At 50.2% G+C, this 23,919-nt stretch overlaps 8 protein-coding genes and 2 long non-coding RNA genes across 12 annotated transcripts; 6 read left to right on the forward strand and 4 right to left on the reverse strand.

Annotated features, from left to right (window-relative positions):
• Nucleotides 1-284: 284 nt before the first annotated feature.
• Nucleotides 285-2,025, reverse strand: LOC126311241 (26S proteasome non-ATPase regulatory subunit 6-like). Its single transcript, XM_049992202.1, has 2 exons — nt 1,843-2,025; nt 285-1,356 (listed from the first exon to the last, which is right to left on the reverse strand). Exons 1-2 carry the CDS (start codon nt 1,973-1,975, stop codon nt 329-331), a joined length of 1,161 nt encoding a protein of 386 aa, XP_049848159.1. The 5' UTR covers nt 1,976-2,025; the 3' UTR covers nt 285-328.
• A 350-nt stretch (nt 2,026-2,375) lies between these two features.
• Nucleotides 2,376-3,180, forward strand: LOC126311243 (uncharacterized). The gene is made up of 3 exons (XR_007554469.1): nt 2,376-2,588; nt 2,694-2,843; nt 2,944-3,180. It is a non-coding gene; the product is annotated as an uncharacterized LOC126311243 (long non-coding RNA).
• Nucleotides 3,181-3,502: 322 nt separating this feature from the next.
• On the forward strand, nt 3,503-4,544 carry LOC126311244 (uncharacterized). Its single transcript, XR_007554470.1, has 3 exons — nt 3,503-3,547; nt 3,982-4,017; nt 4,226-4,544. It is a non-coding gene; the product is annotated as an uncharacterized LOC126311244 (long non-coding RNA).
• Nucleotides 4,545-4,636: 92 nt separating this feature from the next.
• Nucleotides 4,637-5,503, forward strand: LOC126311245 (proteasome subunit beta type-3-like). Its single transcript, XM_049992203.1, has 2 exons — nt 4,637-4,662; nt 4,821-5,503. Exons 1-2 carry the CDS (start codon nt 4,660-4,662, stop codon nt 5,433-5,435), a joined length of 618 nt encoding a protein of 205 aa, XP_049848160.1. The 5' UTR covers nt 4,637-4,659; the 3' UTR covers nt 5,436-5,503.
• Nucleotides 5,504-7,835: 2,332 nt separating this feature from the next.
• On the reverse strand, nt 7,836-13,178 carry LOC126311246 (ribosome biogenesis protein BOP1 homolog). Its single transcript, XM_049992204.1, has 6 exons — nt 12,986-13,178; nt 12,769-12,820; nt 12,269-12,681; nt 10,666-12,204; nt 10,331-10,597; nt 7,836-9,634 (listed from the first exon to the last, which is right to left on the reverse strand). Exons 4-6 carry the CDS (start codon nt 10,816-10,818, stop codon nt 8,042-8,044), a joined length of 2,013 nt encoding a protein of 670 aa, XP_049848161.1. The 5' UTR covers nt 10,819-12,204; nt 12,269-12,681; nt 12,769-12,820; nt 12,986-13,178; the 3' UTR covers nt 7,836-8,041.
• A 1,065-nt stretch (nt 13,179-14,243) lies between these two features.
• Nucleotides 14,244-16,850, forward strand: LOC126311247 (integrator complex subunit 9-like). The gene is made up of 2 exons (XM_049992205.1): nt 14,244-14,342; nt 14,474-16,850. Exons 1-2 carry the CDS (start codon nt 14,244-14,246, stop codon nt 16,298-16,300), a joined length of 1,926 nt encoding a protein of 641 aa, XP_049848162.1. The 3' UTR covers nt 16,301-16,850.
• Nucleotides 14,275-17,860, reverse strand: LOC126311248 (protein YIPF1 homolog). 3 transcript variants are annotated; one of them, XM_049992208.1, is made up of 4 exons: nt 17,709-17,860; nt 17,331-17,466; nt 17,092-17,223; nt 14,275-17,010 (listed from the first exon to the last, which is right to left on the reverse strand). In XM_049992208.1, exons 1-4 carry the CDS (start codon nt 17,730-17,732, stop codon nt 16,361-16,363), a joined length of 942 nt encoding a protein of 313 aa, XP_049848165.1. In that variant the 5' UTR covers nt 17,733-17,860; the 3' UTR covers nt 14,275-16,360. The 3 variants fall into 3 exon arrangements, with proteins under 3 accessions (XP_049848165.1, XP_049848164.1, XP_049848163.1); XM_049992207.1 differs by having other exon boundaries at nt 14,276-17,010; nt 17,092-17,226; XM_049992206.1 differs by having other exon boundaries at nt 14,278-17,010; nt 17,092-17,232.
• Nucleotides 17,861-17,913: 53 nt separating this feature from the next.
• Nucleotides 17,914-20,600, reverse strand: LOC126311250 (WD repeat-containing protein 61-like). Its single transcript, XM_049992209.1, has 4 exons — nt 20,535-20,600; nt 20,026-20,463; nt 19,855-19,948; nt 17,914-19,425 (listed from the first exon to the last, which is right to left on the reverse strand). The coding sequence occupies exons 1-4, from the start codon at nt 20,535-20,537 to the stop codon at nt 19,067-19,069; spliced, it is 894 nt and encodes a 297-aa protein (XP_049848166.1). The 5' UTR covers nt 20,538-20,600; the 3' UTR covers nt 17,914-19,066.
• On the forward strand, nt 18,420-18,980 carry LOC126311251 (frataxin, mitochondrial-like). The gene is made up of 2 exons (XM_049992210.1): nt 18,420-18,620; nt 18,702-18,980. Exons 1-2 carry the CDS (start codon nt 18,420-18,422, stop codon nt 18,978-18,980), a joined length of 480 nt encoding a protein of 159 aa, XP_049848167.1.
• A 561-nt stretch (nt 20,601-21,161) lies between the features above and the next one.
• On the forward strand, nt 21,162-22,130 carry LOC126311185 (PE-PGRS family protein PE_PGRS33-like). The gene is made up of 4 exons (XM_049992133.1): nt 21,162-21,222; nt 21,306-21,650; nt 21,734-21,795; nt 22,095-22,130. Exons 1-4 carry the CDS (start codon nt 21,162-21,164, stop codon nt 22,128-22,130), a joined length of 504 nt encoding a protein of 167 aa, XP_049848090.1.
• The last annotated feature ends 1,789 nt before the right edge of the window (nt 22,131-23,919 follow it).

Below are 23,919 nucleotides of genomic sequence, written 5' to 3' on the forward strand. Positions count from 1 at the left end.
AACCTTACAAACTACAAGGAAATAAAAATATCAATACATGCACTATGTAATACAGAATATATGTATATAAATATTTTCCAACTATTCGTATTAGTTTTTTTATTTTTACACTAAAATATTGTCCCACAGAATTCAACTAGTTTTATAATAATAATTATATTATATAATTTAATTTAATATCAATTTATTATTGCTTTTATAATTTTAAAATAAAAAAATTAAATTATATTTTTGAATAAAACAGAATACAAATAAATAATGTTGTCGAATAATATTGCTAAAATCTTAACGTGGGTTGGCTTTATCAATCAAAAATCATGTTTTGAATTTACATATTGACCACTCGAGCAGCAAGCTTCTGTATTCTATTCAGTAGCATGTCGCCTTGCTTTAGTAAAGTTTCATACTGCACATTTTTGTTGTCAGACCTATTGGTTTGAATAATTCCGCCGACTTTGTCGATTTTACAATTGATTCGGTTAACGGAAATGAATCTTGATAGTTCCTCGTCAAGAAATTTTGGGGAGAGGCCGAACTGACTAGCCATAGAGTCTAACTGGACGGACTGGTAGTTTTCTAAAAATTGGGCATAGACTTTGATTCGCATTTCCTTGAAGTACCAACGTGAGTGTTGAGACAAGAGACGGTCATGATTCATGAGCTCAAAGATACCTAGGAGCGCAATCAAAAAATTTCTATATTCACCGTTATAGTAGTCATTTAACAGGGAGGAAAGGTGAGGTGTTTTTTGGATAACAGCTAGGACTTCTGGGCTATCGATAATTTTTTTCTTCAACGAAATACGGTCCAGGGATACAGTGGCGGCAATGACAGTATAGAAGATGAAGGTTTCCAGGGTGAAGACTTCGTAGCTTGTGAAGGTAGCGAGGGTTTCTATCAACAGATTTGCGGCTAGGTCAAATTTTCTGGAGTGCATAGCCTGTATGGCTTCATAGGTTTTCAGTCGGTTTCGACGATCCCAGTCACTACCTTCTTCCATGAGACTATGAGCTTTACGGATGCTGCGATTAACGAGGTCATAATCATCGAAGAAGAATCCAAGGCGGACAAGGGTGAAAGTGATGTCAAGTCGTTGGCCCAGAGCGACGGTTTTTTCGGCAGTGGAAGCGTAAGCAGCGATAGCTTGCTCCTTTGCACCGATGAGGCAAAAGTAGTTAGCCTTGGATAGGAGAGCTTCACGAACTTCGGATTCCCCCAAGTTATTTTCGGCATCGACTATAGCGTTGTCGAATGCCTTTATCTTTTCCTCATTGATCTGTTCGATTGAAGCCAGCAGATCCTGGTCAAGGGGAAGATAATGTTCGGCTACCAGATACTTGTAAAAGCCGGACATAGCTAAAATTCGGTATACCCTGTCAGTTTGAAATGCATAGGAAGAAAAATAGGCTGGAACACCCCTTAGAATTAAGCGATCTGCCGGCCCGCATAGGGCACGAACAATCTCCAAAAAAAGCAAATTGTTCAGGCCAAGCTCTCAATTTGTTAATACCTGAATACATGCATACACATAAAGACAGTAATCAACGAACACACACGCACACACATGGCACAATTGAATTAACAACAGAAAAAAATGCGCTGCTATATTAAGGAATTCATTCTGTAAGCGAAAAGTAGAGATAATACTCTAGACCTGATGTCCTTCAGTATGACCTCCGTTTAGGTCTGCGATTTTTTGAGCTTCTATAACTTGTCTGTCTTTTTTAAATTTTAAATTTTCCCCTTTTTATACTCCTGTATGCCCTTCTCTTCATGCTGCATGATGATCTGCACTTGTAAAGTCCCTGTTTCACCCGAATTTTCTTCATCATCCATTCGTACCGTCTTTTCTTATCGCCTCTAAGAGCCTTTCTTGAACCTGTGCCTTGTTTGGATAGCGCGGTATGCTGAGATAAAACCTAAGGTCGGCTAGCTCAAGATTGGGCAACTTGACAACTACCGTCTCGTCTTCCATCTTCCTTTACAACAAATTTATTCCGTCCGCAATATGCTTCAAATGATATGACTTACGCGCCGAAAGCTGAAATTTGTGCAACATTTACGACGCAAATTGGCAGATTCACTTTTTTTTCAATACTCATTTCTGCGCGCACACATAGATACACTTTGTATGAATATTGTATCTGACAGAATTATGTATAGCATGCACGCATATGCGGATTGCGCGTTACCAGATTGTAAAAATAACGGATTTGAACCCATGGGCCTATCAATTTTGGTCTCGTCTGCTTGTCTTTTTTTTGATACACACATTACTCTCATAACACGTTTTGGTGTATCTGGCCTTTGCATCGCAAGATCTTTGTAATTTAGCTTTAAAAAACTTAATTCTAGTTTTTTTTTTCCTTAGTACAGACACTAGACACTATATTGATATTGACATGGACGGAAGCGAACAACCTTCGAAAAACAATTTCCCCGAAAAGGATGAACACGAGGATCAAGCATCTCTATATGCTCACGAAAAAAAGCCTCAGATAGATAATTTTGAATACGAATCAAAACAGCAGGAGTCTCATAGCGAAGATAAAGAGGCCTCTCACCTGACTTTGAGGGTTCGTTCTCAGGTACGCATCTTGCCAGACTGATGTCGAAAATGGAAAGTGATCCAAGAGAGATAGAAGCTAGCGTCTGGCGTCCATTTCTGACGTGTATTTTTTGTGCATAAAAAGGATGGTACCTTGACAGCATTCAAGTTAAAACAAAACGTGCCGATTGGAAAATTGATGAACGTATTTTGCGAGAAGCAAAAAGTCTCAAGAAATGCTATCCGATTTTTATTTGAGGGAACGCGGCTGCGCGAAACGCAAACGCCTAAGGAAGTACGGTTCCATCAAATAGATACATATCCTGCGTTTAATCGAATGTATATATATATGGTAGCTATACGTAGTTTTTACTTACAATATTGAATTTCTTTAGCTAGGGATGGAGGATAATGACTACATTGATGCAGTGCTAGAACAGACAGGGGGTGCTCTCGTCATTAACCTTAGAACTTAAATGCGAGACGCATTTTTGCACAGAGAAAATTTAAAAGAGGGAATGCGTAACCATCTGTGAAATAGAGTTTACTTATGTAAAGTACGAGCGCGTGCTGGATGTACTTAAAAATTGCGAGAAAGCAATAAAAAAGAGAGGCGAAGGCCGAATGGGTGATACAGTTGAATAAGAATCGAGTATAAAGTTTTCTGCGGCGATTGTCCATTGCTTTTAGTTTTGGTGTTTCTCGCGTGGGGGTCGCAGGTTCGCTGTGAGGCTCAGATAATGCTTGAGCAAAGTACTATGGAATACGGCTTTTCCGGAGGGTTAATATTAGGATCCTAGTTTTGAGTTAAAGAAGAGGGAGGGTATGGATTCTAAGTTCACATGATTATAGCTTTATGATAGGGAAAGGAGGGTTGATGAAAAGTAGCTGGAGCAATGTGAAATTTTTTGCAAAAAGAACGAAAAAAAAAAACGATCATTGATGATTTTACCCAGTGATAGCGTCGTCTGGTTTTGGTGACATGGCCCCTCGTGTTAGGTACGGATGCAGTTATACGTTCTAAAAAATTAGCCTGCAGTTCCTAGGATTGGTGAGGTGAGTTACGGCAATGAAGTGAATGCGGGTTCCAGAGGTTGGGGTACAATAAATGAAAAGAAGCACTGAGCGCGATGAAGAAAGGATAATTCTCTATATAAAGAGTAGTGAAACAAAGGAGAATGCGAGCGAGGGACACATGATGTGTATGGTGACAGTGGGGACTTCATTCTTTTTTTTGGGGTAAGGATTGGACGGAATAGACAGACTGGATTGAGGTGATGGGAGAAGTCGAAGGGGTTTGGTCGCGAAGAGTTTCGATTTTTTTTTGTATAGATTAGCGCCTAACGCTGTTTTCTTGTCCGATGTCTCGAATGGGGCGTCTTGTTTGACTGAATCCACGATAAATTTGGATAAATCGAAATCGGAAAAAACAGATTATACGTGCGCGCCAAGATACTCGGGTATAAAAGGTATGTAGCGTGAAACAGAGTGAACGAAGAAAGGTGGAGGAAAAATAGCATTGTCTCGTATCATATACTGATAGGAGTCGAAATATACATAGTTTGTGACCAAGCAACGCTTACCAACGGGTGAGGACTGCGTGAATCATCTATATTGACACTTGATTTTTTTTTGATTATGTGTGTTTTGTGTGTATGCGCTCGGTTGAGAGAGTAGGAATAAAAAGAATCAGAATCCGAACGTATCGCTATTGAGACTTGAAGGTGTAGACAAGCGTAAGGACACGGCTTTTTACTTAGGCAAGCGAGTAGTTTATATATATGTGGTGAAGAACAAGACAGGCGTGTCATACCGTGCTGTTTGGGGGAAGATATGCAGTCCTCATGGCAATTCAGGCGTCGTATGCGCTCGATTTAGGAAGAATTTGACGCCGATCTCGATGGGAAGAACTTGCCGCGTTATGCTGTATCCGTCTAGAATTTAATTTTTGATCGTTGAGATCAGTGACAAATAAAGTGCAGAGACGTGCGGTTGCTTCATGGGTATAAGTTTTTTCTTATGTACAGATGGTGGAGAGGGGAGAATTGAGACGTTTTTTGTTTTTGAGTTGATTTTTGGGTCAGTGAAGTTTGTGTGACGACGAAAAAGAGATGGTATGTAAGAGCGAATGCGAGAAACCTTGTTTAGACAGGCGGGGGAGTAAGCATGCACAGACAGAAGTGTCTAACGGAATGTGTATTTGGGGGTGGGGGTAATTTACACATCCTGGAAATGCGTGCGTTGGTGGGCTATACGTGTACATATTTTACAGGGGGAATCGGTTATGGAATACAACGGCGGGTCGGTGTTAGCGATGGCAGGGAAAGGGTGTGTAGCGTTTGCGACAGATTTGAGATTTGGTGTTAGGAGTCAGACAGTAGCATTTGATCATGCGAAGATATATCGCATGAACGACAGCATTTTTGTGGGTTTGCCGGGTTTGATTTCAGATGCGCAAACTCTGTATGAGAAATTGAAATTTCGTTTGAACACGTACGAGCTTAGCGAGGAACGTGAGATGAAGCCGAGTACATTTGCTAGCATCTTGCAGAGCATGCTTTATGCCAAGAGGTTTGGTCCATTCTTCGTCGAGCCGGTTGTGTGCGGCTTAGAGGGTAACAAGCCCTATTTATGCGCGATGGATTTAATTGGTGCAGGTACATCGGCTACGGATTTCGTGACGTCTGGTACATCTTCCAGAGCCATATTTGGATTGGCAGAGACGCTATGGAGGCCGAACATGGATCCTGAAGAATTGTTCGAGACCACGTCTCAGACATTTCTCAGTGCGCTCGACCGAGATGCCATTTCTGGTTGGGGCGCTCGGGTCTATTTGCTCACTGAGGACCGCATCACGTGCAGGGATTTAAAGGCTAGACAAGATTAGAGAGGTGGTTGTTATAAAAGGGGATTCAACTGTCTAGGGGGAGTTGAAGTGGCGCGTCATGAAGCGAAGCTTTTTCAGTAGTTTTTTTTTTTTGTACACACAGAGCAGCGTATTATGTCTTTATATATGAGCACAACACGGTTGAGAGTTTTGGGTACTTACGGTATGAATTAAGGGTTCTGGACACAGATCGGCTTTTTTTTTGGAGCGCCGAAAGCGAGTGAGGGATTATTTTCTTCTGATGCTGAGGGTTGGCAAACTATCATCACTGCTCCGGGAAGCACGAACAAAACATGTGGGCCTGAAAAGAGCGGTCCGTGCATGGAAACCAGCGAGATGGAATTGCGCGTTCCGCGAGTTTTCTAGTGCGTTCAACCCGTCATCGTCACCGAACATAGATGCGGAGTCAGCGCGAGGCCGAGATTATCACATACAAACAGGCAATCAGGCATTACGTGAGGGTTTGTTCCAAGCTGGCCTGAACGAGTACCGAAAGGCGAGTGTCTATGATCCTCTGTCTTCGGAGCCCCATGCGCATCTCGCCGCCGCCTATGAGAAGATGGGGCATATTGATGAGAGTATTGAAGAGAGTCTTAAGTGTTTGGAATTGGCGAACTGGGGATCTCTGCTGGAAATTGGCAAGCGCGAGGATCTAATCCCGACGTCGCTTGCCGTCGAGTACGCTAGACTAGGACGAAACCTAGAGAAAAAAGGGCGTTATTTGGAGGCTCATAAAGCATTTAGAGAATCGATTCTGAGATTTTCCAACAGACTGGTTCGAGACAAATTGCTGGAGTTGGAAAACTTGCATTTTCGAGTTGAAATGAAGCCATATCGTTCCGATTTAATTTCGAAGCCCTGCGACGAATCCCTTTTCGAGCGGCTTTGTCCAACGAGTTCTCCCTATGCCGCGGTGGGAAATTCGCCTCTGCATGGTCGGGGTTTGTTCGCGAAGCGGCCGTTCGCAGCAGGAGAGGTTATTTTTCAAGAAAGCCCGCTCGTCGCCATTCCGGATCTCTGCAACAATCTGGAGAACGTCTGTGCGAATTGTTTAAGAGTTCTCGAAAATCCTGAAATTCGATTCGCAGATGAGAAAATAGAGAAGGCGGTTCGACAGCTACCTCCAGATGAGTTCGACACATTAAGAAGACAGCTACTACAGGCGCTGCCGATTAATCCTATTGAGCCGGAAATGTGTGACGGTCTAGGAAGACGTTATTGCAGTTCCGCATGTCTTAGAGCATCAAATGATTGTATGAGTTTGTTGATAGATCGAATTCCGGCTAACCCAGTGAAGCGCCGGTCGCTTCTACCTTCCAGATATTTGGACTCTTTCGAATTGCATCGTGCTAAAAATCAAGGACAGAGTTCCGCACTCAGAGAATTATGCACTGTGGAAATGATGACATTTTTGTTTGCAAGAATTGCAAATAATCCCGATCTCGAGCGATCTCTTGATCATATGCTATCCTCGTTTGCAAAACCTGATTTTTTACTTCTTGAGCATCAGCTTGAGCATATTGAAGCACTCAGATGTGCCTTCCCCGAGTTTTCACATACTCATCTTACCCGACAAGGATATCTTGTACTTCATCGACTCCTTAGCATAAACACCTACAGTTTCCAACTCCATTTGCCTTTTTTGGAGCTGTATGAGCATCCTTCCCCCATTCCGCCTACTGATCTCGCAGAAGGCGAGGAGGCTGTTCAAGAACTCGGTGCCAGAATGGTCGCTGATAGTCCCTCTTCAAGCCGACTCGTTCATGGCTTGTATCCGTTTTCATCACTTATAAATCACTCCTGTTCCCCCAACGTAGGGACCTCGTGCCCGTCTCTCAACTCGACTATCACTTGGGTAGCGCTCGAACCAATTTCCTCCGGGCAGGAGCTTTTCAACAGCTATATCCCGATGCATTTTCTGTCCGCGCACAAGACATGGCGCCAACAGATACTTTGCGACAAGTTCGATTTCGTCTGTCGCTGCGCTCTGTGTACTCTCCCTGGAGACGCCTGACGCTGCTCGCTCAAAAGGAAGGATGCCGAAAAAAGGGCGCCGGACGTTCTTTCAATATTGACACGCTTGTGCGCCGTAATGAAAAACCAAAATTTCATGCATTGAAATGAAAAAGTGTTGGCGCTCAATTCCTTTATGAATTGCGACGTCGCGTCCAGCAGCGGAAACGTAATAGCCTGCGCGCGATACATGTATGTACATGATACACACAACATGTGTGTCAAATGGGGTCTACGACGGGCGTACGAGCACGTTTGCATGTACCGGACGCCGGGTTCATGCGGCGTCGTGCGCGACACGTGAAGGCGCTTGCGCGTGAGACACTGTTTGACGCGTGCGTCGCAGCATGCGACATGAGAGCATGTGCGCACGTATAAAATAGTGGATCGATGAGTGTGTGTGTGTGTATTTATTATGTATTAGCATGGATGTGTTGTGCATGGTGTATGAATGCACGGCACACAGTGCGCGTATGGAACGTCGACGTTTACGCGCTGAAGAGTGACAGATGTGTTTCGAGCGTTTTTGTTTGTGTTGAACGTGCGCGTCGTGCTTGTGTTTGGAGAGCGGCAGGCTTCGATTGAGGGGGTGGTTAGACAAAGAGGCGGACGGTGCGATCGGAGCCTGCGCTGAAGAGCCAGGGTTGGGTGGGATGGAAGGCGAGGTCGAGGACGCCGAGGTCTGATTTGATGGAGTGTCCGCGAAGGACTTTGAGAGGGACGATGAGAGGGTTCGTGAGCAGATCCTGATAAACGGTAGCGTGGTAGACGTGGATGGAGCCATCGTCGGAGCAGGTGGCAAAGAGAGGGTAGCGAGGATGGAATTGGACCGAGCGCACACACTGTTTATGGTAGCGGAAAACTTTGTATGGGGAAGAACCTAGATCGAGGTCGAACCAGCAGACTTTTTTGTCGTAGGTGCCGACGAGTAGGTGATCGCCGGAGGGGTGGACGGAGATGCAGGAAATCATTTTCGCGTTCGGGCGAAGATTCATCAGAGTGACAGAGCGAGAGAGGTCGTAGACGCGGACGGAGTGATGCGTGGCGACAAAAAGAAGGGGTTTGGAAGGGTGAAACTGCGTGGAATGAACGATGCCACGACTGGATTTGAATGGTTTTTGGGTGCGCTTTTTGGAGATTTGATGAATAAGAATAGATGATGCGAGTCCAGAGGGCGAAGAGGTGCTAATATAGTTGCCCATAGGATGCCAGGAGACATGGTGAAGATCGGCACCAGTAAGATCTGGATCATATTCGATGAAGAGGCGCCAGCCTTCCTGGCGCTGAAGGGATGTGGGCAACATCCAAGAGACGAGTTTCTGAACGTTGTCACGAGAGGAGGACCCGCCAGAGTAGTCGTTCCACAAGGCCGAAAGATGTTGAATTTGATCGGGGGACAAAATTGGGAGAGGGACCAAAACACCGAGAGTGGATGCTGTCGTGATAGCGATCATAGGAATAGTCGCATTCGGACACCAGGCGACGCACGTTATGGGCTGATTCATGCTCCAAGACGATAAAAGACGGGTTGATTTGATTTCATACAACCTAACTCGGCCATCTTGACATCCTGATACCAGCCACTCCCCTTTTGGATCCAAGCTGATCTTTCTCACGTATCCTTCATGCCCGACATATCTTTGCATCTCTATAGATGGGAATGGGCGCAATTCGTCTGGATTGGGCAACTCCACCTCGTACTTCTTCAAATCTATCGGCTTCCTTCTCCTTTGCTCTCTTGTACATAAATACAAATCCAAGCACCTCTCAAACCTCTCTTTCAGATACTTCTTATAGGCGCTCACCTCGCGCAGCCCATTGTGTCTCTTCGGCACGAACGGAAGCATCTTCCCTTCTCTGCCCGAATTCCATTTCTTCAATTCCTCTTCGGTGTACAAATACTCCTCGGGCGGCCTATATGACTCCACGTTTCCAGGTAGTCTCATCCTCGGCGGCGGAACTCTCCCTCCTCTCTCCTTCACCACTCCCTCGTCATCGTTCCACATCATGTACCACCGCGGCACCTCCTTCTTCACCTTCTTCTTAATCCACCCCTTCCTCAAGGCGTACGCCAACCTGCGTATCCTCTGCGCCTCCCAACGGCTGGGCACGAACCCCCTCTTCGACCTCAGCGCTCCGCTCGTCGGCATCACGTCGGGGTTCATTGTGCACACCGGTATAAACCACTAAAACGACAAAACGCTCTGTTAGACACGTCGCAGCACCACTATGTAACTCGTGCGTCATTCACACGCGGAGCGCGTTCACGCGATGTTCAACGCGCACGCAACTTATTCACACGTCATTCAATCTGTACACAATCCATTCGTTCGCACGCTGTTCAACACATAACACACCCACGTGACACTCAATGCTATACACAACACGTTCACTTGACATCCCCCGTGCACAGAGCGCGCTCGTCCGTGTGCTATTCAGCGCGCATGCAGCTCGTTCGTGCGCCATTCGATGCGCGTGCAGTCCAGTCGTGCGCTACTCGATGCGCGCACAACCCATTCGCGTGCTATTCGATACGCGTACATCCGCACTCCATTCCGGTATGCACATATTCACGCGTCATTCAACGCCCGTACATAATCACGCTCGTGCGTCGCTCAACGTCCACACGTAAACCCGCCCGTACACCACTCAACGCACACAAATACACGCCCGCGTCACCCAGCACCCACACGCACTCGTTCAACGCGTGCGCACGGTGCGCCCGCACACACACCACCACCCTGATCCGTCTATACACACGTGTGACACGCCCGCATATCATTCGATGTGCGCAACGTACACATATGTACATATATGTCTGTGCAATGCGACGCACATAACGCGAACAACTTTGTACATAAAGTGCCCATCTTCTCACGTACATGTTCTGGATCGTATTTCGCCGGTGCGACGCCCTCTCTCAACGCCTCGATGATCTTCATATCTCCCTCGCTTATCAGTTCCCTCTTTCCCGTCTTCTCGTTGTAGACAGACATCCATCCTGAACGATCCCGGTTCAACGCTAAAAATCTGTCTACCTCCCCCTCTCCTTTGGGCCTCTTGACCTTTTCGCCTTCCAAGTCGTACCCAAGGTGATCCAACGCCTCGTACCAGCGAACCGGTACGTCCCCAATCGTGACCAACGTCCTCTGCGTAGTCGAATTCTAGTCAGGCGCCCTTCTTTTGCTCGACCTCGACCGAACTTCATCTTCCGTACCTCGTTCTCTGAATCGTCGCTGTCATATCGCATCCATTCGTCCTCCAACTCGTCAATTCGCTCCTCCAGATGCTTCTTCTCCATCTCCTCCAACCTCTCCTCCGCCTTCTCCATGTCCACCCCATCTTCACTCGCCGCGGGTTCAACTTCCATAGGTGTGTGCCCTTCCGCTGTCAGTTCCCGTGCTTCTGACCCGAATCTGTGCGCGCAACCCGGCCACCAACCAAATAAACACAAAATTTTTTCCTCGCTTCTCTTTTCTAAAAAAAAAAAAGGCTGCTTCCTACCTCGATCTAAATACACCTCCCCGGCCAGGGGAACGCCATAAACTCTTGCAAACACCTCTCGACCGCTCGCGACCCCCCCTCCTGCGCCCTATCCCACAACGATGCGCGAGTGGTTCCTCCCAACCGGCACCGCCATGCGCCGTAACTTGCCTGGCGCAAAAATATGAATCTGATCGTTCGCAATCACAAACGGCCAGCTGTCGGCCGATTGCACGCAAAGAACGAACGCGCGGTAAAACCGCCGCTTCGAAACCTTATCCGCGAGCTTAATGCTAATCAGTCCCTGAAAAACCAGGACATGACTACCAGAAAAAAAACGACCGGCCGACGCAAAATCTAACTCAATCGTCTCCAATTCATGAACTGTCGGCGGATATCTCAAAAACTCAGATATAATGTCATAGTTGTTCGCACATTGGCGCACTTTCACAGACTTCCCCCCCATCAACACGTCCCCCTCTCTATCCGCCGCGCCCTTCGACGAAGCAAACCCATAACAATGGTACAAACTGTCCGTCTTGTACGCCCCAAGCAACTCCTTTCGATTCCCATCGTACGCCTTGATGTATTTGTCCAAAAACGCCTTCACCACCTCGCTCCATTCCACGGGCTGAATCGACATAGGAATCGACTCGGGCAAACTCGGCGACCCCGGCTCCTCCACGCCCATCGTAATCAGCGGCGGTACGACCACGCCGTCCAAAACCGTCACGTGCGGCACCAACGCCCTCAACGAAATCTGCGCGTTCTCCTCCTCACAAAGCGGATTTCCGGATATTCTAAGCTCGATCAGCTCGCTAAACCTCGACAAAACACCCAACTTCCCCACGCTCTCTATCAAATTACTCGCCAACGACAATCGCCTGAACCCCTTCAACTGCGCCAACGGCCTCAATTCTCCCACTTCCCTAATCGCGTTGTTCGAAAAATCTATCCCCGACACCTCCGGTACCCTCCGTACCAAATACTCGCACAAACCACACATGAACTCGCCATCCGACAACGCGCATCCCGGCTGTTCTCTCTGGCGGTAACTCCATCCAGACATGTCTAACACCCCCGACTCCGCCGAATAATTCTCCCTCACCACTCCTTCGTAGTCGTACTCGCTCCCTACACTCTTCCCACTGTACCTATACAACTTAACCTCCACCCTCTGCCCCCCCACCTCCGTCTCGCCCACCGACATCAACGCCCTCAAATCCTCCACCGTCGGACACGCCACCTTCAACGCCCCCCCATCTCTCTCGCACTTCCCCACAAACCTCAGTACAACTCCTCTCTCACCCCCTATCGCCCCCTACAACCCCACGTACCAACGACCATCGGAACGGCACTCGAGACGCGAGCGCCCTCAACAACTCCTCCCCCTCCCCACCAAACGTCCCCAACGTCCGAACCATCGCCCACAACCCAGGCAACCCATCCGACTTCGAAGACGCCAACCCCGACTCAACCCCCCTCGCCTTCGCCCCCCTCTCCTGCCCGTCCCTGCCCCCCTCCGCGCACGCCCTCTGCCTCTCCAACTCCTCGTAATTCTGAACACTCGAGTCCAACTTCACTCTAGACCCATTCCTCAATTCGCCACGCTGACGCGCTCCCTGCAACAACCTCCGATCAGGCGGCACCACCACGCTCTTAGACGGCACCACCACCGACGACGACTCAGACGAATCCCTCCTCAAAGAAACCCCGCGGTGCCTCGACCTCTCGGGCGACTCACCCCCTTCTTCATCGCGCGCGCGCCATCGCAAACGATCCTGTATTAGTTCCCCAACACCCTACAACAAACCATCAACGCACACAAAATACCAACCTCTCTTCTCTCTCCACATCTGCTCGAGACGCCGCTTCCTCTGTTGAACTTGCTTGAAAACCAACCGCGCACCACACCCAACAATTGCGAAAAAAACGTGCATCGGTCAACCTCTCTTCTATCCTCGCCCATCATCGTGCACACATCTAGCACCAAAAAAAAAAAAGACCCCAAACGCGCCGCACGCCTACGTCTTTAACTCACACCGTGCTCGTACAGCTCCTGCGCCCCCATGCCACAACAAAACCTCGCTCGATCCGCCGTCGTCACCGCCTTTCTTCCTCTCGCCCTCACGAGAGGATGGCGGCAATTTCACCCTATTAGACCGACCAAACGACCTGCCGCCCGCCGTCTTGGGCGAGCGAAACTCGCTCATCTGCGCCACCCACGTGTAAGAGACAGCCAAAGAGAGTGTCTCAAACCAAAAAAAAAAAAAAAAAAAACCTATGCTCACCACATCAACCCACCTCGCCCCACACAAATTGCCCCCATACACAGTTTTTTTAACTCTTGCTACGTTTTGATAAACACGAACGTGCTCACTTTCTCCACCACGGGCTTGGCCGGCCACCGCTCGAGACCCTGTAACGAGGACGCCATTTCTTCCCAAACCCGCACCTTCCCCTCACCTGCTATCAAAAACATCGCCACATCCGCGCTCTTCAACACCGCGTAGGTAGTTGTTATTCTCTCGCGAACCTCAAACGTCCCCGTAAACGTCTCCATAGCAAAACTTCAAAAAAAAACATCAGCCAAAACTGACCACGCACGCGCACCTCCCCTCTCCCCCACCACGTACGTATTCGGGTCGCTCGCGCGTCGAAGGTCCTCGCTCTTCATGCACGGGAACAGGCTCGCGAAGTGCCCATCTTCTCCAAGGCCCAACACCACCACGTCGACGCCGCGGGTTCTGACCACCTCCGCCATCCGAGCGTCATAGTCCTCGACGCAACGCGCCTGTGACGACCACCGTTTCGCAGTTTAGAACTCGATCAAACCAAAACAAAACCACAAACCACGCCCCCACGTACGAAAGGAAGCGACACGTTCGGAAAAATCAGGTTCGACTCCGGAATCGCCGCAAATTGAAGCAACGTTCTTCGAACATTTCCTTGGTTGCTGGAGCTGCTGTCCACCGGCGTAAATCGCTCATCCACCATGAACAAATAAACCTTGCTCCAATCGATGTTAGACGCCCTTCCAAGTTCGGCATAGACCGGAAGGGGAGTGGAACCTGTCAAATGCGGCGGTCAAATCAGCGCACAATAAGAACCACTCCTCAAAGACAACCATCGAAAAAAAATGCGCGGTGAACTGTCGGGCCTGCGTGTATGTACCTCCAGAAAGACCAAGCGTGCAACACCCGCGAAGCGAAATGCGCTGACTGATTCTCTCAATCAACCAGCGCGCGGCCTCCGAAACGAAGCTGCACTCTGAAAGCTCAACTCGCTGAATAGACGGCATCGTGCAGAAGAATGCATAAAAAAACAAAAAAAAAGCCCTCAGTAATGATCCGACAAAACGCGCTATATACACAGACCAATTCTCACCAAACCACACCGACGATGAGATTGGTACGACCCCATGCACACAAAAATCTAGCACCTGTCAATCTATTTTTCTAACGGCTACTTCTCTTTCTGTATGGGGCGGAATGTGAAAACGGTCTCTCTGCCCGAAACCTTCCTCTGTCTTGTCATTCGAGCACGTGCTGGATTCGGTCCCGAATGCGAGCTGCTATCTGTTGGAGATCAGGGGCGTATCTATTTTGATTGATTGCGGCGCGGAGTGTTGGAGGGGAGAGGACGGGCATTTCCCCGAGCTCGGCGGCGGTTCTAGAAGCAGCTCCCCGACGCGTCTGAGGGTATCATCAATCGACGCGTCGGCAATAGACGTGGTGCTGATCAGCAACTTTCACTCGTTGATGGCGCTGCCGCACCTGACAGAGCGAGGCGCGTTTCACGGAAGAGTCTACGCGACAGAGCCCACGGTACAGCTGGGAAAGCACCTGATGTTCGATCTCGTTGATCAGGCAGAAGACTCCCCCGCAGGAGCGCGAAATCGCGAAGACGCCGCCGAATGGAGGCATGCGTACGATAAAAAAAGTGTGTCCTCGTGTATAGGAAAAATTCAGACATGCGTATTTGACGAACAGATTGAGCTCTACGAAGGAGTGAGAGTAACGGCGTTGAGCTCCGGATACACTCTGGGCAGTTGCAATTGGATCATTGAGTCGGAGTACCGGAAGATAGGATATGTGTCTCATTCCAGCATGGCGACTCTGAGTGGTGTTCACACACACGCACAGCCAATAGAACTGGAGGCGTTGAAGGACTGCGACGCATTGATAATAGCTCAATTGGCGAACCCAGAGATACAAACACAAGATCTACAGCTAGCCAATCTGTGTAATCACGTTGGGCTGACAATTAGTGAGGGTGGCAGCGTCTTGTTGCCCATACCGCATGTCATGGTCGTAGCTGACTTGCTTGACACATTGCACCAGTACTTAAACAGCGTTGGCCTCCACACCATTCCCATCTGTTTTATATCGCCCATTTGTGATTTTGTATTTCAATACTTGAATATATCTGCTGAATGGCTTGAAAAATCCAAACAGACGCGCGTATACATGCCAGCTAATCCTTTCAGCCATCTGCAACTCATAGAAGCCGGGTCTTTGCTCAAGTTTGATTCCGTAAAAGACCCCAAGTTTACGGCCTGTCTGAAGAAGCCCTGCATTTTCCTCGCATCTGATAGCTCTATGCGCGCCGGCGACGCGGTACACTTGCTTCACTCACTCAAAAACGACCCAAAAAACGCGGTCGTCGTCATTGATCCGGGCGTGACGGACGTCCGCCGCTGTCTCGTGCCGTTCGAGCCCTACCAACTTAAAGTCCACGTGTGTCACCTAGATCCGCGTTTGCTTGTATCCGAAGCAGCATTGCTCATCGAAACGTGGAGACCCAGGAGACTCGTCCTTCCATCGGCCCGCTCTGCGTCCTTCCAGCTCCTACAGACACGTGCTGCCTCCGACTACCCAGACATCGAAGTTTACACGATTGACGAAGACTACCTAGAGCTCAGTATAAAAAGGCGCTACGATCGTGTCTACATCCAATATGAGCTCGCGAAAACCATTCGACCAAAACCAGTACACGGCTGTACCCGCATGGCCGCCATCAAAGCCACTCTTGCCCAGCACGACGGAGAAACCGTTTTGAAGCCATCTGCAACCAGCAGCATTCCGTCTGTTGAAAGCCACTCCCCTTTGCATTCAGCACTATGCTGGGGACAACCGATTCCTAGCTCCGTCTTCGCCGAACTCCAGCGACACGATAGAGTCCGGCATCTGTCTATCCACTACGAAAATACGCCTTCTCAAGAGCCGATTGTCTTCATTCGTGCATCTTCGCCTTCTCCAGCGATTATCTCCTTCTCGCCCACCAGTACTACCATTCGTACCGACGACCAAGAAACGCGCGCATGGCTCGCGACAATTCTGCTCAAGCAGCTGTGCCTTGTCCTGTAGAACCCAGCAGACCGAAAGTAGTCTGCGCGATTCCTCGGACTCCTCGCCCCTATCACACGTTCAAGCTCCGTGCCCGAACGAGTACAGTCGCATAAACAGCGCCATCGACGCCCCTGTAGCGACCACAAACGTCAGAAAAATCAGCCGCGTCTTCAACGTCGCGTGCTTCATGTGCGGCCACAACGCAAGCCCAATATGCGCGGACGACACCAAAAAAGCCAGCAAAACGCTAACCCATCTTACCCAGCCAAACGGAATCGCGCAAAGCACAGCCCCAATAATGTACGCAAACACAGAATATCCATAAAGACACATCACCTTTGGCAGAGATATGTCAAATTCGTCCATCACGGTCATCAAACCCCAAAACGCGAGCGGCACCAATATCATGAAGAGCAAAACAAAGAGCGTATTGACCGGCAAAGTGCTCAAGTCGTAAAAAAACAACTCTTCTTTCTTTCGATACATGTAGCCAAAATACGATGTCAAATTTTCGAACATCGCGAGCGCGAAGATAAACGTAATAGACCCCCATACATAACCATACAAATCCGGGTTTTCAATTCTGTCTAAAAAGTCTTGCCTGTAGGGCAATAATGCAAAAAAAATGCGCTCGAGTACGATGTCCGTGTCTACGTCGAACAGCGATCGGAAGTATTTCACTGAGAATATAGAGTAGTCTCGGTTGCTTCCTCTGGCCTCTTCTGGTCCTGGTAAAAACACAGTGATACGTGTCAAAGAGAGTTCTCGAACGCATCAGCGTGGGGGTCCGCAGAGTGTTCTGCACATACCTTCTTGGCCAGCCGGCTGTCCCCCCGGGTGAGGGTTCTGCTGATTATAAATTGGGGGCCCTTGTCCGCCGCTCGGAACGCCCTCTAGTCCTGACACATGAAACGCCTCAGAATTGATAAACAGCTCAGGCGCTGCTATCCCTTCCCCCAATCAAATAAAAAGCAGGCGTAAGCACGAGGTCCCATTCTAGCCAAGGCGAGTTCCCCTTCGAACGCGACGCGGGCAGTAGAAAGCGTACCCTGTTGAATCGGCCCCAACCCGGATGATAGTTGACTTTGGGGCGCGGTTTCAATCGATACGATTGGGTCCGTATCCTCCTCAACATTGGCGCGACCAACAGACAAAAACTGATTCAGTGCGTCGTAGTCGTCCTTCTAGAATAGAACACCGGCATGTCAATCCCCCCAATGCGCAAAACGTCAGCTTCCCCGCTTCTAGCGAAATATACACATGCTGTACACATGTTGTACACATATGGCGTCTGAAGACCGGAAGCCATCCTGCTCTCTTCCGATCCCGCGTTACCGAGCGAGCGAGCCTTCTTCGCCGGAGAAGGCCTCATCCCGCCTCGGGCACGAGGCGGCCAGCAAGTGGCCGTCGCGAATTCTCGCCGTACCGGTTGCTTGTTGCTCCCTTCCATTGAAACTGTGTTTTTAATCCGCGAAAAGACCGACAAATTCGTCGGTACGCTCTGTCTCTGAACAAAAGACCAATGCAGGCGTACACCAGTAAACAGTACCAAAGTGGGCTTGACCTCTCCGTGGTACAGTACTTAAAAAAAAAAAATCAAAAAAAAACAAAAATGTATCACGCAAGACTTGACCAATTCTTGGCAGATAAATCTTGGCTTCAATTGTTTCAGAAACAACACCGTGAGACCGAGAATGCGTTCGTCTGAATGTCAAACCGAGTCCAGAATGTCTATACACGATTTTCTATCAATTTTCCTCTCTATAGAGAGGGGGTCCAGGATGCTATTGGCCGCTTTTCCTAGGTTGAGTCGTAGCGACCATCTCAATTTGTAGTAGAATATCTCAAATTTCTAGGACAGCTTTTGTCCTGATTCTGTTTCTATGAACCTAAAATTAATTCAGCACATAAGGCGTTTTCTAACTCGTATTTCATCAATAAAAAATAAGTTCTGATTGATATATTTTCCGTCTTCATGCGATCTTTACTGAGTCATTTTCTGAAACCTACACACTCACAGAGCTTCTCTCGAGGTATAACTCAAAACTCTAGCTTGGCACTTCACACCTTTCAACACCACACATTAGTCGTACGCCTCTCTTCTCGCCTCAACACGGCACACACACATCCATCTATTATGTATGTATCTTTACTAAATGCGTTCGTCGACGTGCAGCGCTTGCCCCCGACCTACGCCGCGCGCCGACTCCTATGCACTGCCCAAAGCATCGATCTTTGTACCTTTCATCGGGTCTCCGACCAGGCGCTCCAAGAAATGATGCAGAAGTTTGAACAGCTCGAACAGCTCGAAATACCCGGATTCGACGTCTCCGAACAGGTCCGATGATTCACGCTATCTTCTGCTTTCGTCTCATTCAAAAAAAAAAGTGCTTGACTCACCTCTCCCCTATGCGAACAGGACGGCGTTCTCGAGCTTAGCCTAGGAGAAAAGGGCACCTACGCCATCAACAAACAATGCCAAAACAGGCAAATCTGGTGGTCTTCTCCCGTCAGTGGACCAAAGCGGTACTGCTACGATTCAACACTTAAAGCCTGGAAAAGCACTAGAGATGGACATCTGATGTACGACCTACTAAACCAAGAACTCTCAGAACTCTTGCAAATACCTTTCGATATCTACACCGTCGCCTCCAAGCCTTCCGTCATGACCAGTGAGTCGAGTCGGCAGCAACAGTGATTGTACCGTACCAATAAAAAAAAATTGCTTCTAGTTTCCTTTCGATTGCTACAGTTGTGCCATTGCCCGCCACAAAAACTCTTACACTACTTCTCCAAGCAGTTATAAATGACTAACTGGCCGTCTTCGCCCACTGAGAACAGCCTCGTGCCCGTGTTATTCCACGCCAAGCCCCACACCGCACCGTTGTGGTAGCTGTACACCGCCAGCGAGTCGCCAGTTTGCGCGTCCCAGACCTTCACGTTCTTGTCCAACGAGCCGGACACCAAGTACTTGTTGTTGGGACTCAAGCTCACCGCCGTCACCCACGAGTGGTGACCCGATAACGACCTCACCAAGTGGGCCGTCTCCACGTTATAGATATGCACGAACGAGTCGTCCGACGCGACTGCTAGAACCTGCTCATCAATCGAGAAGCAAACCGACCTAATCGTACATGTGTACACTGCGCGCGTACGCAAAAGTCAGCAGAAAAAAAAAAGGGTCAACCGAACAGAAAAAGCGAATCGAAGTGCCATGACCTGATGCCAGGTGCCAGGCCGCGATGACAACGACGTCTTCAGGAACGTGTCCGGTGCAGAGCACCAGTAGTACCGTGACTGTGTCTGTGCGATATTTGGATGCCTGTATAGCACTGGTGCTGATAATGCCGTACAATAGCTGACCGGTCTGCTTCTGAGTCACAGGGTTTGTACCGCGATGCCGTCGCTTGTGCGACGACATCAACGCTGAGGCCGACGTGACAGCATCCGCGCGACGCGCCGCCGCGCCGTCGAGTGCATCGACGTGACGGCGGCCAGCGTTGTGGCGTCTGTGGGCATCGGCACACTAGAGTTTTGTGCAAGCGGGGTGCGTTTGGATGGGGGCGACGTACCTTCTATAGAATGGAGTTTTGAGCCTTCTTCCAGGGAAAAGACGGTGAGGACGCCGTCTACGGAGCCGCAAGCGATGTATTTTCCGCTGATGCTCTGGATGGTGGAGAGTTTGCTCAGGATTAGGATTTTTTTTTTGCTCGCTCGAGGCGAAAAAAAAAGGGCGGGCGTACCCATGAAATGCAAATGAGGAACTTGTCGCTTGAGGTTTCTAGAGTTTGAGTTTTGGACCCCTTGGTGACGTCCCATATGTTCACATGTCCTTTTTGTCCGGAGGTGGCGAGGAGAGAAGGGTTGACGGGGTTTACACAAATGTTCCAAAGTTCGGCGGAGCCGAACTCGATGTCTTTGAGGAGTTCCCAGGTGTTGAGGTCCCAGACTTTTAGATGGTTATCGATGCTGCTGGCGAGGAGGGTTGTGGAGGTGAGGGCGACAGAGACGACGGAGAGGATGGAGCAGGAGAGTTCCTTGACGCAGTCGTAGGGGTCGTCTTGGAGCCAGACTTTGACGACGCCGTCGACGCCGCCGGTGGCGACGTATTTGTTCTTGCAGGCGACGGTCCAGATGGAGTGGGGGTGGGCGTTTTCGTGTTTTTTGACGACTTCGAGGGCCTAGAGGTGGGGGTCGGGTGTGAGCGAGGGAGGGGGGGGGGGGAGGGGGGGGGGGGAGGGGGGGGTGGTACCATGTGTGATGAGGGGATGTAAGGAAGAAAGATCGGGAGGGCGAATTGATGTCGAGGGGGAAAAAAAAAAAATACATGATATATATTTTTGGGGAAAAAAAAAGTGTTTAGGTGGGGAGGGAGATGGCGAAAGAGCAGCCGTAGCCGCAGAAGATGTGGTGGATTGGCGGGTGTTGGTCGAAGGAGGTGATTCTGGTGGGTTTGAGTCTGTCGGTTTGGTCTTGCAGGCCCAGTTGTCCGTGTTCATTCCATCCCCAGCTGTATACGTGGTGGTTGGTGGTGAGGAGTAGACAGTGTTCCGATCCGGAGGCTACTTGTAGGATGGAGTCCGTGCGCGTGAGGTGGGTGATAGAGAGGTAGGAGATGGGAGTTGGCTGCCATATGGATGGGAGGGTGGAGTTGAGTCCGAGTTGCCCGTAGTTGTTTCTGCCGAAGGACCACAGTTGGTGGGGGTGGGTGGGAGAGAGTACGAGGGTGTGGTTCCACCCGCAGTATACGGTTGGGCGTTTGAGTTGGAGTGGGACGAGTTTTGGGGTGGGAACGACGGGTGCGGATTTTCCGCGCCAGTGGGAGGTGAGGGAGGGGTTGAGGGCGCACTGGCCGTATTTGTTTGACCCGAACATCCAGATGGACGAGGATTGGGTGACGACGGAGGAGTGGTATTGTCCGAGGGAGACGTGGACGACGGGTTGGTCGAAGTCGAGTTTGAGGGGGGAGGGGTAGGAGGTGGGTGTTGGGTGTCCGCACTGGGCGTGTTTGTTGGATCCCCAGGTGAAGCAGAGTCCGGTGTCGGAGACGGCGGCGGAGTGGCGGACGCCGCAGGAGATTTGGACGATGTGGATGTTGGCGAGGGGGGGGATGAGCAGAGGGGTGCAGGTTTGTTTGCGAGGGGTGTGAACGCCGAGTTCTCCTTCGAGGTTAGATCCCCAGGAGTAGACGCCCGGGTGGCCGGAAGAGGAGGCGAGGGCTATGGAGTGAGACCAGCCGGCGGAGACTTGAAGGACGTGTTGGAGAGGGGGGGTTGGGGTGCGTTCGAGGGGGGTGGTTGGGGTGGCGCCGGGGATGCCGAGTTGTCCGTGGGCGTTGTTGCCGCAGACGAGGAGCGAGGAGGAGGAGGTGAGCTGGGGGGTGTTAGAGGGGTTAAAAAAAAAAAAAAAAAAAAGAGAAAAAGTCAGAGTGTGTAGAGTGTACGTACGCAGAGTGTGTGGGATCCCCCGGAGGCGATGGAGGTGATTTGGTTGGACAGGGGGCGGGGGACGCGGTAGGCGACGGGGTGGTTTGAGTCGAAGAAGTGAGCGAGGGTTTGCCCGCGTTCACCGGAGCCCCAAAAATAGACGATAGACATGGGGGAAAGCACGTTTTTTTTTTTGCGTGCGTGAGGGGGTGATCGCTTTCAGGGGGCGTTTGGGGGGTATGTGGTTGGTGAGTGACGTGTGGTGGTGGTGAGTGGGGGTTTTTTGGGAGGAGGGAGGGTGATAGAGAGGGAGAGAGAGTGTCGCTTTCGAGGACAGAGGGGTATTGTTTTTATTTTTTTTAGAGGTTCAATGTTTTTTTTTGCAGTGGCTGGAGCGAGAGGAGAGAGCGAGTGAGAAATGAGCGAGTCGAGGAGTGGATGGGAAGTAGAGAGACAGGGTGAGGACAGATGGTTGGACGGGGAGAGAGGGGCGGGGGGAGTGGGGTCGCACAGGGAGTCGTTACCTGAGGGAGCTGAGGAGGGGGGGAGCGATGCTTTGGAGGAGTGGATGGACGTGAGTGAGAGGGAGGAGCAATATGTGGATTACATTCGTAAGAATTTGGACAAGTTTTCTGTGAATAGTTTGGGGAGGATAATGGAGAATCCGGTGGGGTTTGAGGAGTTGAAGAGGCAGATAGCGAAGATGAACAGTCAGCAGATACAGGTGGTGTGCAGGCACTTGGACGACAGGGGGTTGATGGAGACGATACCCAGGTTGCAGTTGCAGCAGCAGGAGGTGGCGGTGCAGGTTTTCTCCGGACACCAGATACGGGTGTACGCGAGGTCGGTGTCGCCGTCCGACAGGAGTTTGATGCAGCAGAACATAGAGTGGTTGAGGAGTTGCGAGGGGGGGGCGGAGAGGGACCAGGAGGTGCAGGGGATAATTAGTTTTTTGGACCCGTTGGCGATGGGTGCGTGAGGGGGGAGCGGGGGACGGACGGGTCGCGAGGGGTGGTCGTATGTGTGCGGAGGCTGACTTTTTTTTTTCGTTTTTTTTTTTTTGTTTTTTTTTTTTTCGAAGTGGTGGCGTCGGAGAGGGAGGAATTGGTGGAGCGATTGGTGAAGAACGCGTCGGTGATGACGCCGCCGCAGGTGAGGGTGTTGGTGCCGTTGTTGGAGGCGAGGTGGTTGAGGGAGATGTTGGAGAGGTTGGACGGGGAGGAGAGTCAGGCGTTGGCGAAGGCGATGGTGCAGAGCGACCAGCTGAGTGGGTTGGTGGAGTTGTACGCGGGGGAGGTGGGGGGCGCGGAGGAGGAGGTGGGGGAGATGGAGAGGGAGGTGGGGGAGTTGGGGGAGGGGGTGAAGGAGTTAAGACAGAGAGCGGAGAGTTTTTGCACGAAAGCGCAGTACTTGCAGGTGGATGAGAGGGAGTACAGGGTGTTGATGGGACAGAACACGGGGATAAGGTCCGGGGTGGGCGAGTTGCAGAGGAGGGTGAGGACGAAGATGGCGATGGCCAGGTGCGCGGTGGAGGTTTGCAAGATGGCGAAGGAGGAGGAGGTGAGGGAGAGGTACAGGTCGCTGTGCGAGAGGCTGGAGTTGCAGGCGGGAAGGATTCACGGGTTGAGAGCGGAGTTGGAGAACGAGGAGGCGGAGGGGGAGGGCGATAAGGAGGGTGACGATGACTTGGATGGAGAGGGGGAAGAGTCAGGCGGTCGAGCCGGAGAAGAGCAAGGAGATCGATTTGACCGAGGACGACAGCGTGTATGCGGACTTGGACAAGTCGATGGCCCTGTACGAGGCGGTGAGGGCGATAGGGAACCCGGAGGCGGTGGGAGAGACCTACTCGTTCAACTGGATGGACATCGTATCTTGCGGCATCAGGAACTTGGAGGACATGCAGAGGCACGGGATTGGCAGTCTCTCGGAGCTCGAGGAGTTCATCCGGGCGAAGGCGGCGCCGCGCGGCGAAGTTTCCTAAAATAGAAGAGGAAGTGTGTTTACGAACTTTTTTTTGGCTTCGAAGCGAGCTTCGAAAAAAAAAAAAAAAAAATCGGCGAGAAATCGGCGAGAAGTGGGAATTCTGCAAGTTGCGAGAGAACACATGCTTTATTTCCGCGTCTCTACAGTGGAGCAAGGCCGTGCCCTTCGCCTATTTTTTGGCGGAGGGGGGAGGGCAATTCGAGACCGTCGAATCTGTCTCGCGTGTGT

This window comes from Schistocerca gregaria, unplaced genomic scaffold, assembly GCF_023897955.1.
Source record: "Schistocerca gregaria isolate iqSchGreg1 unplaced genomic scaffold, iqSchGreg1.2 ptg000400l, whole genome shotgun sequence".
NCBI lineage: Eukaryota > Metazoa > Arthropoda > Insecta > Orthoptera > Acrididae > Schistocerca > Schistocerca gregaria.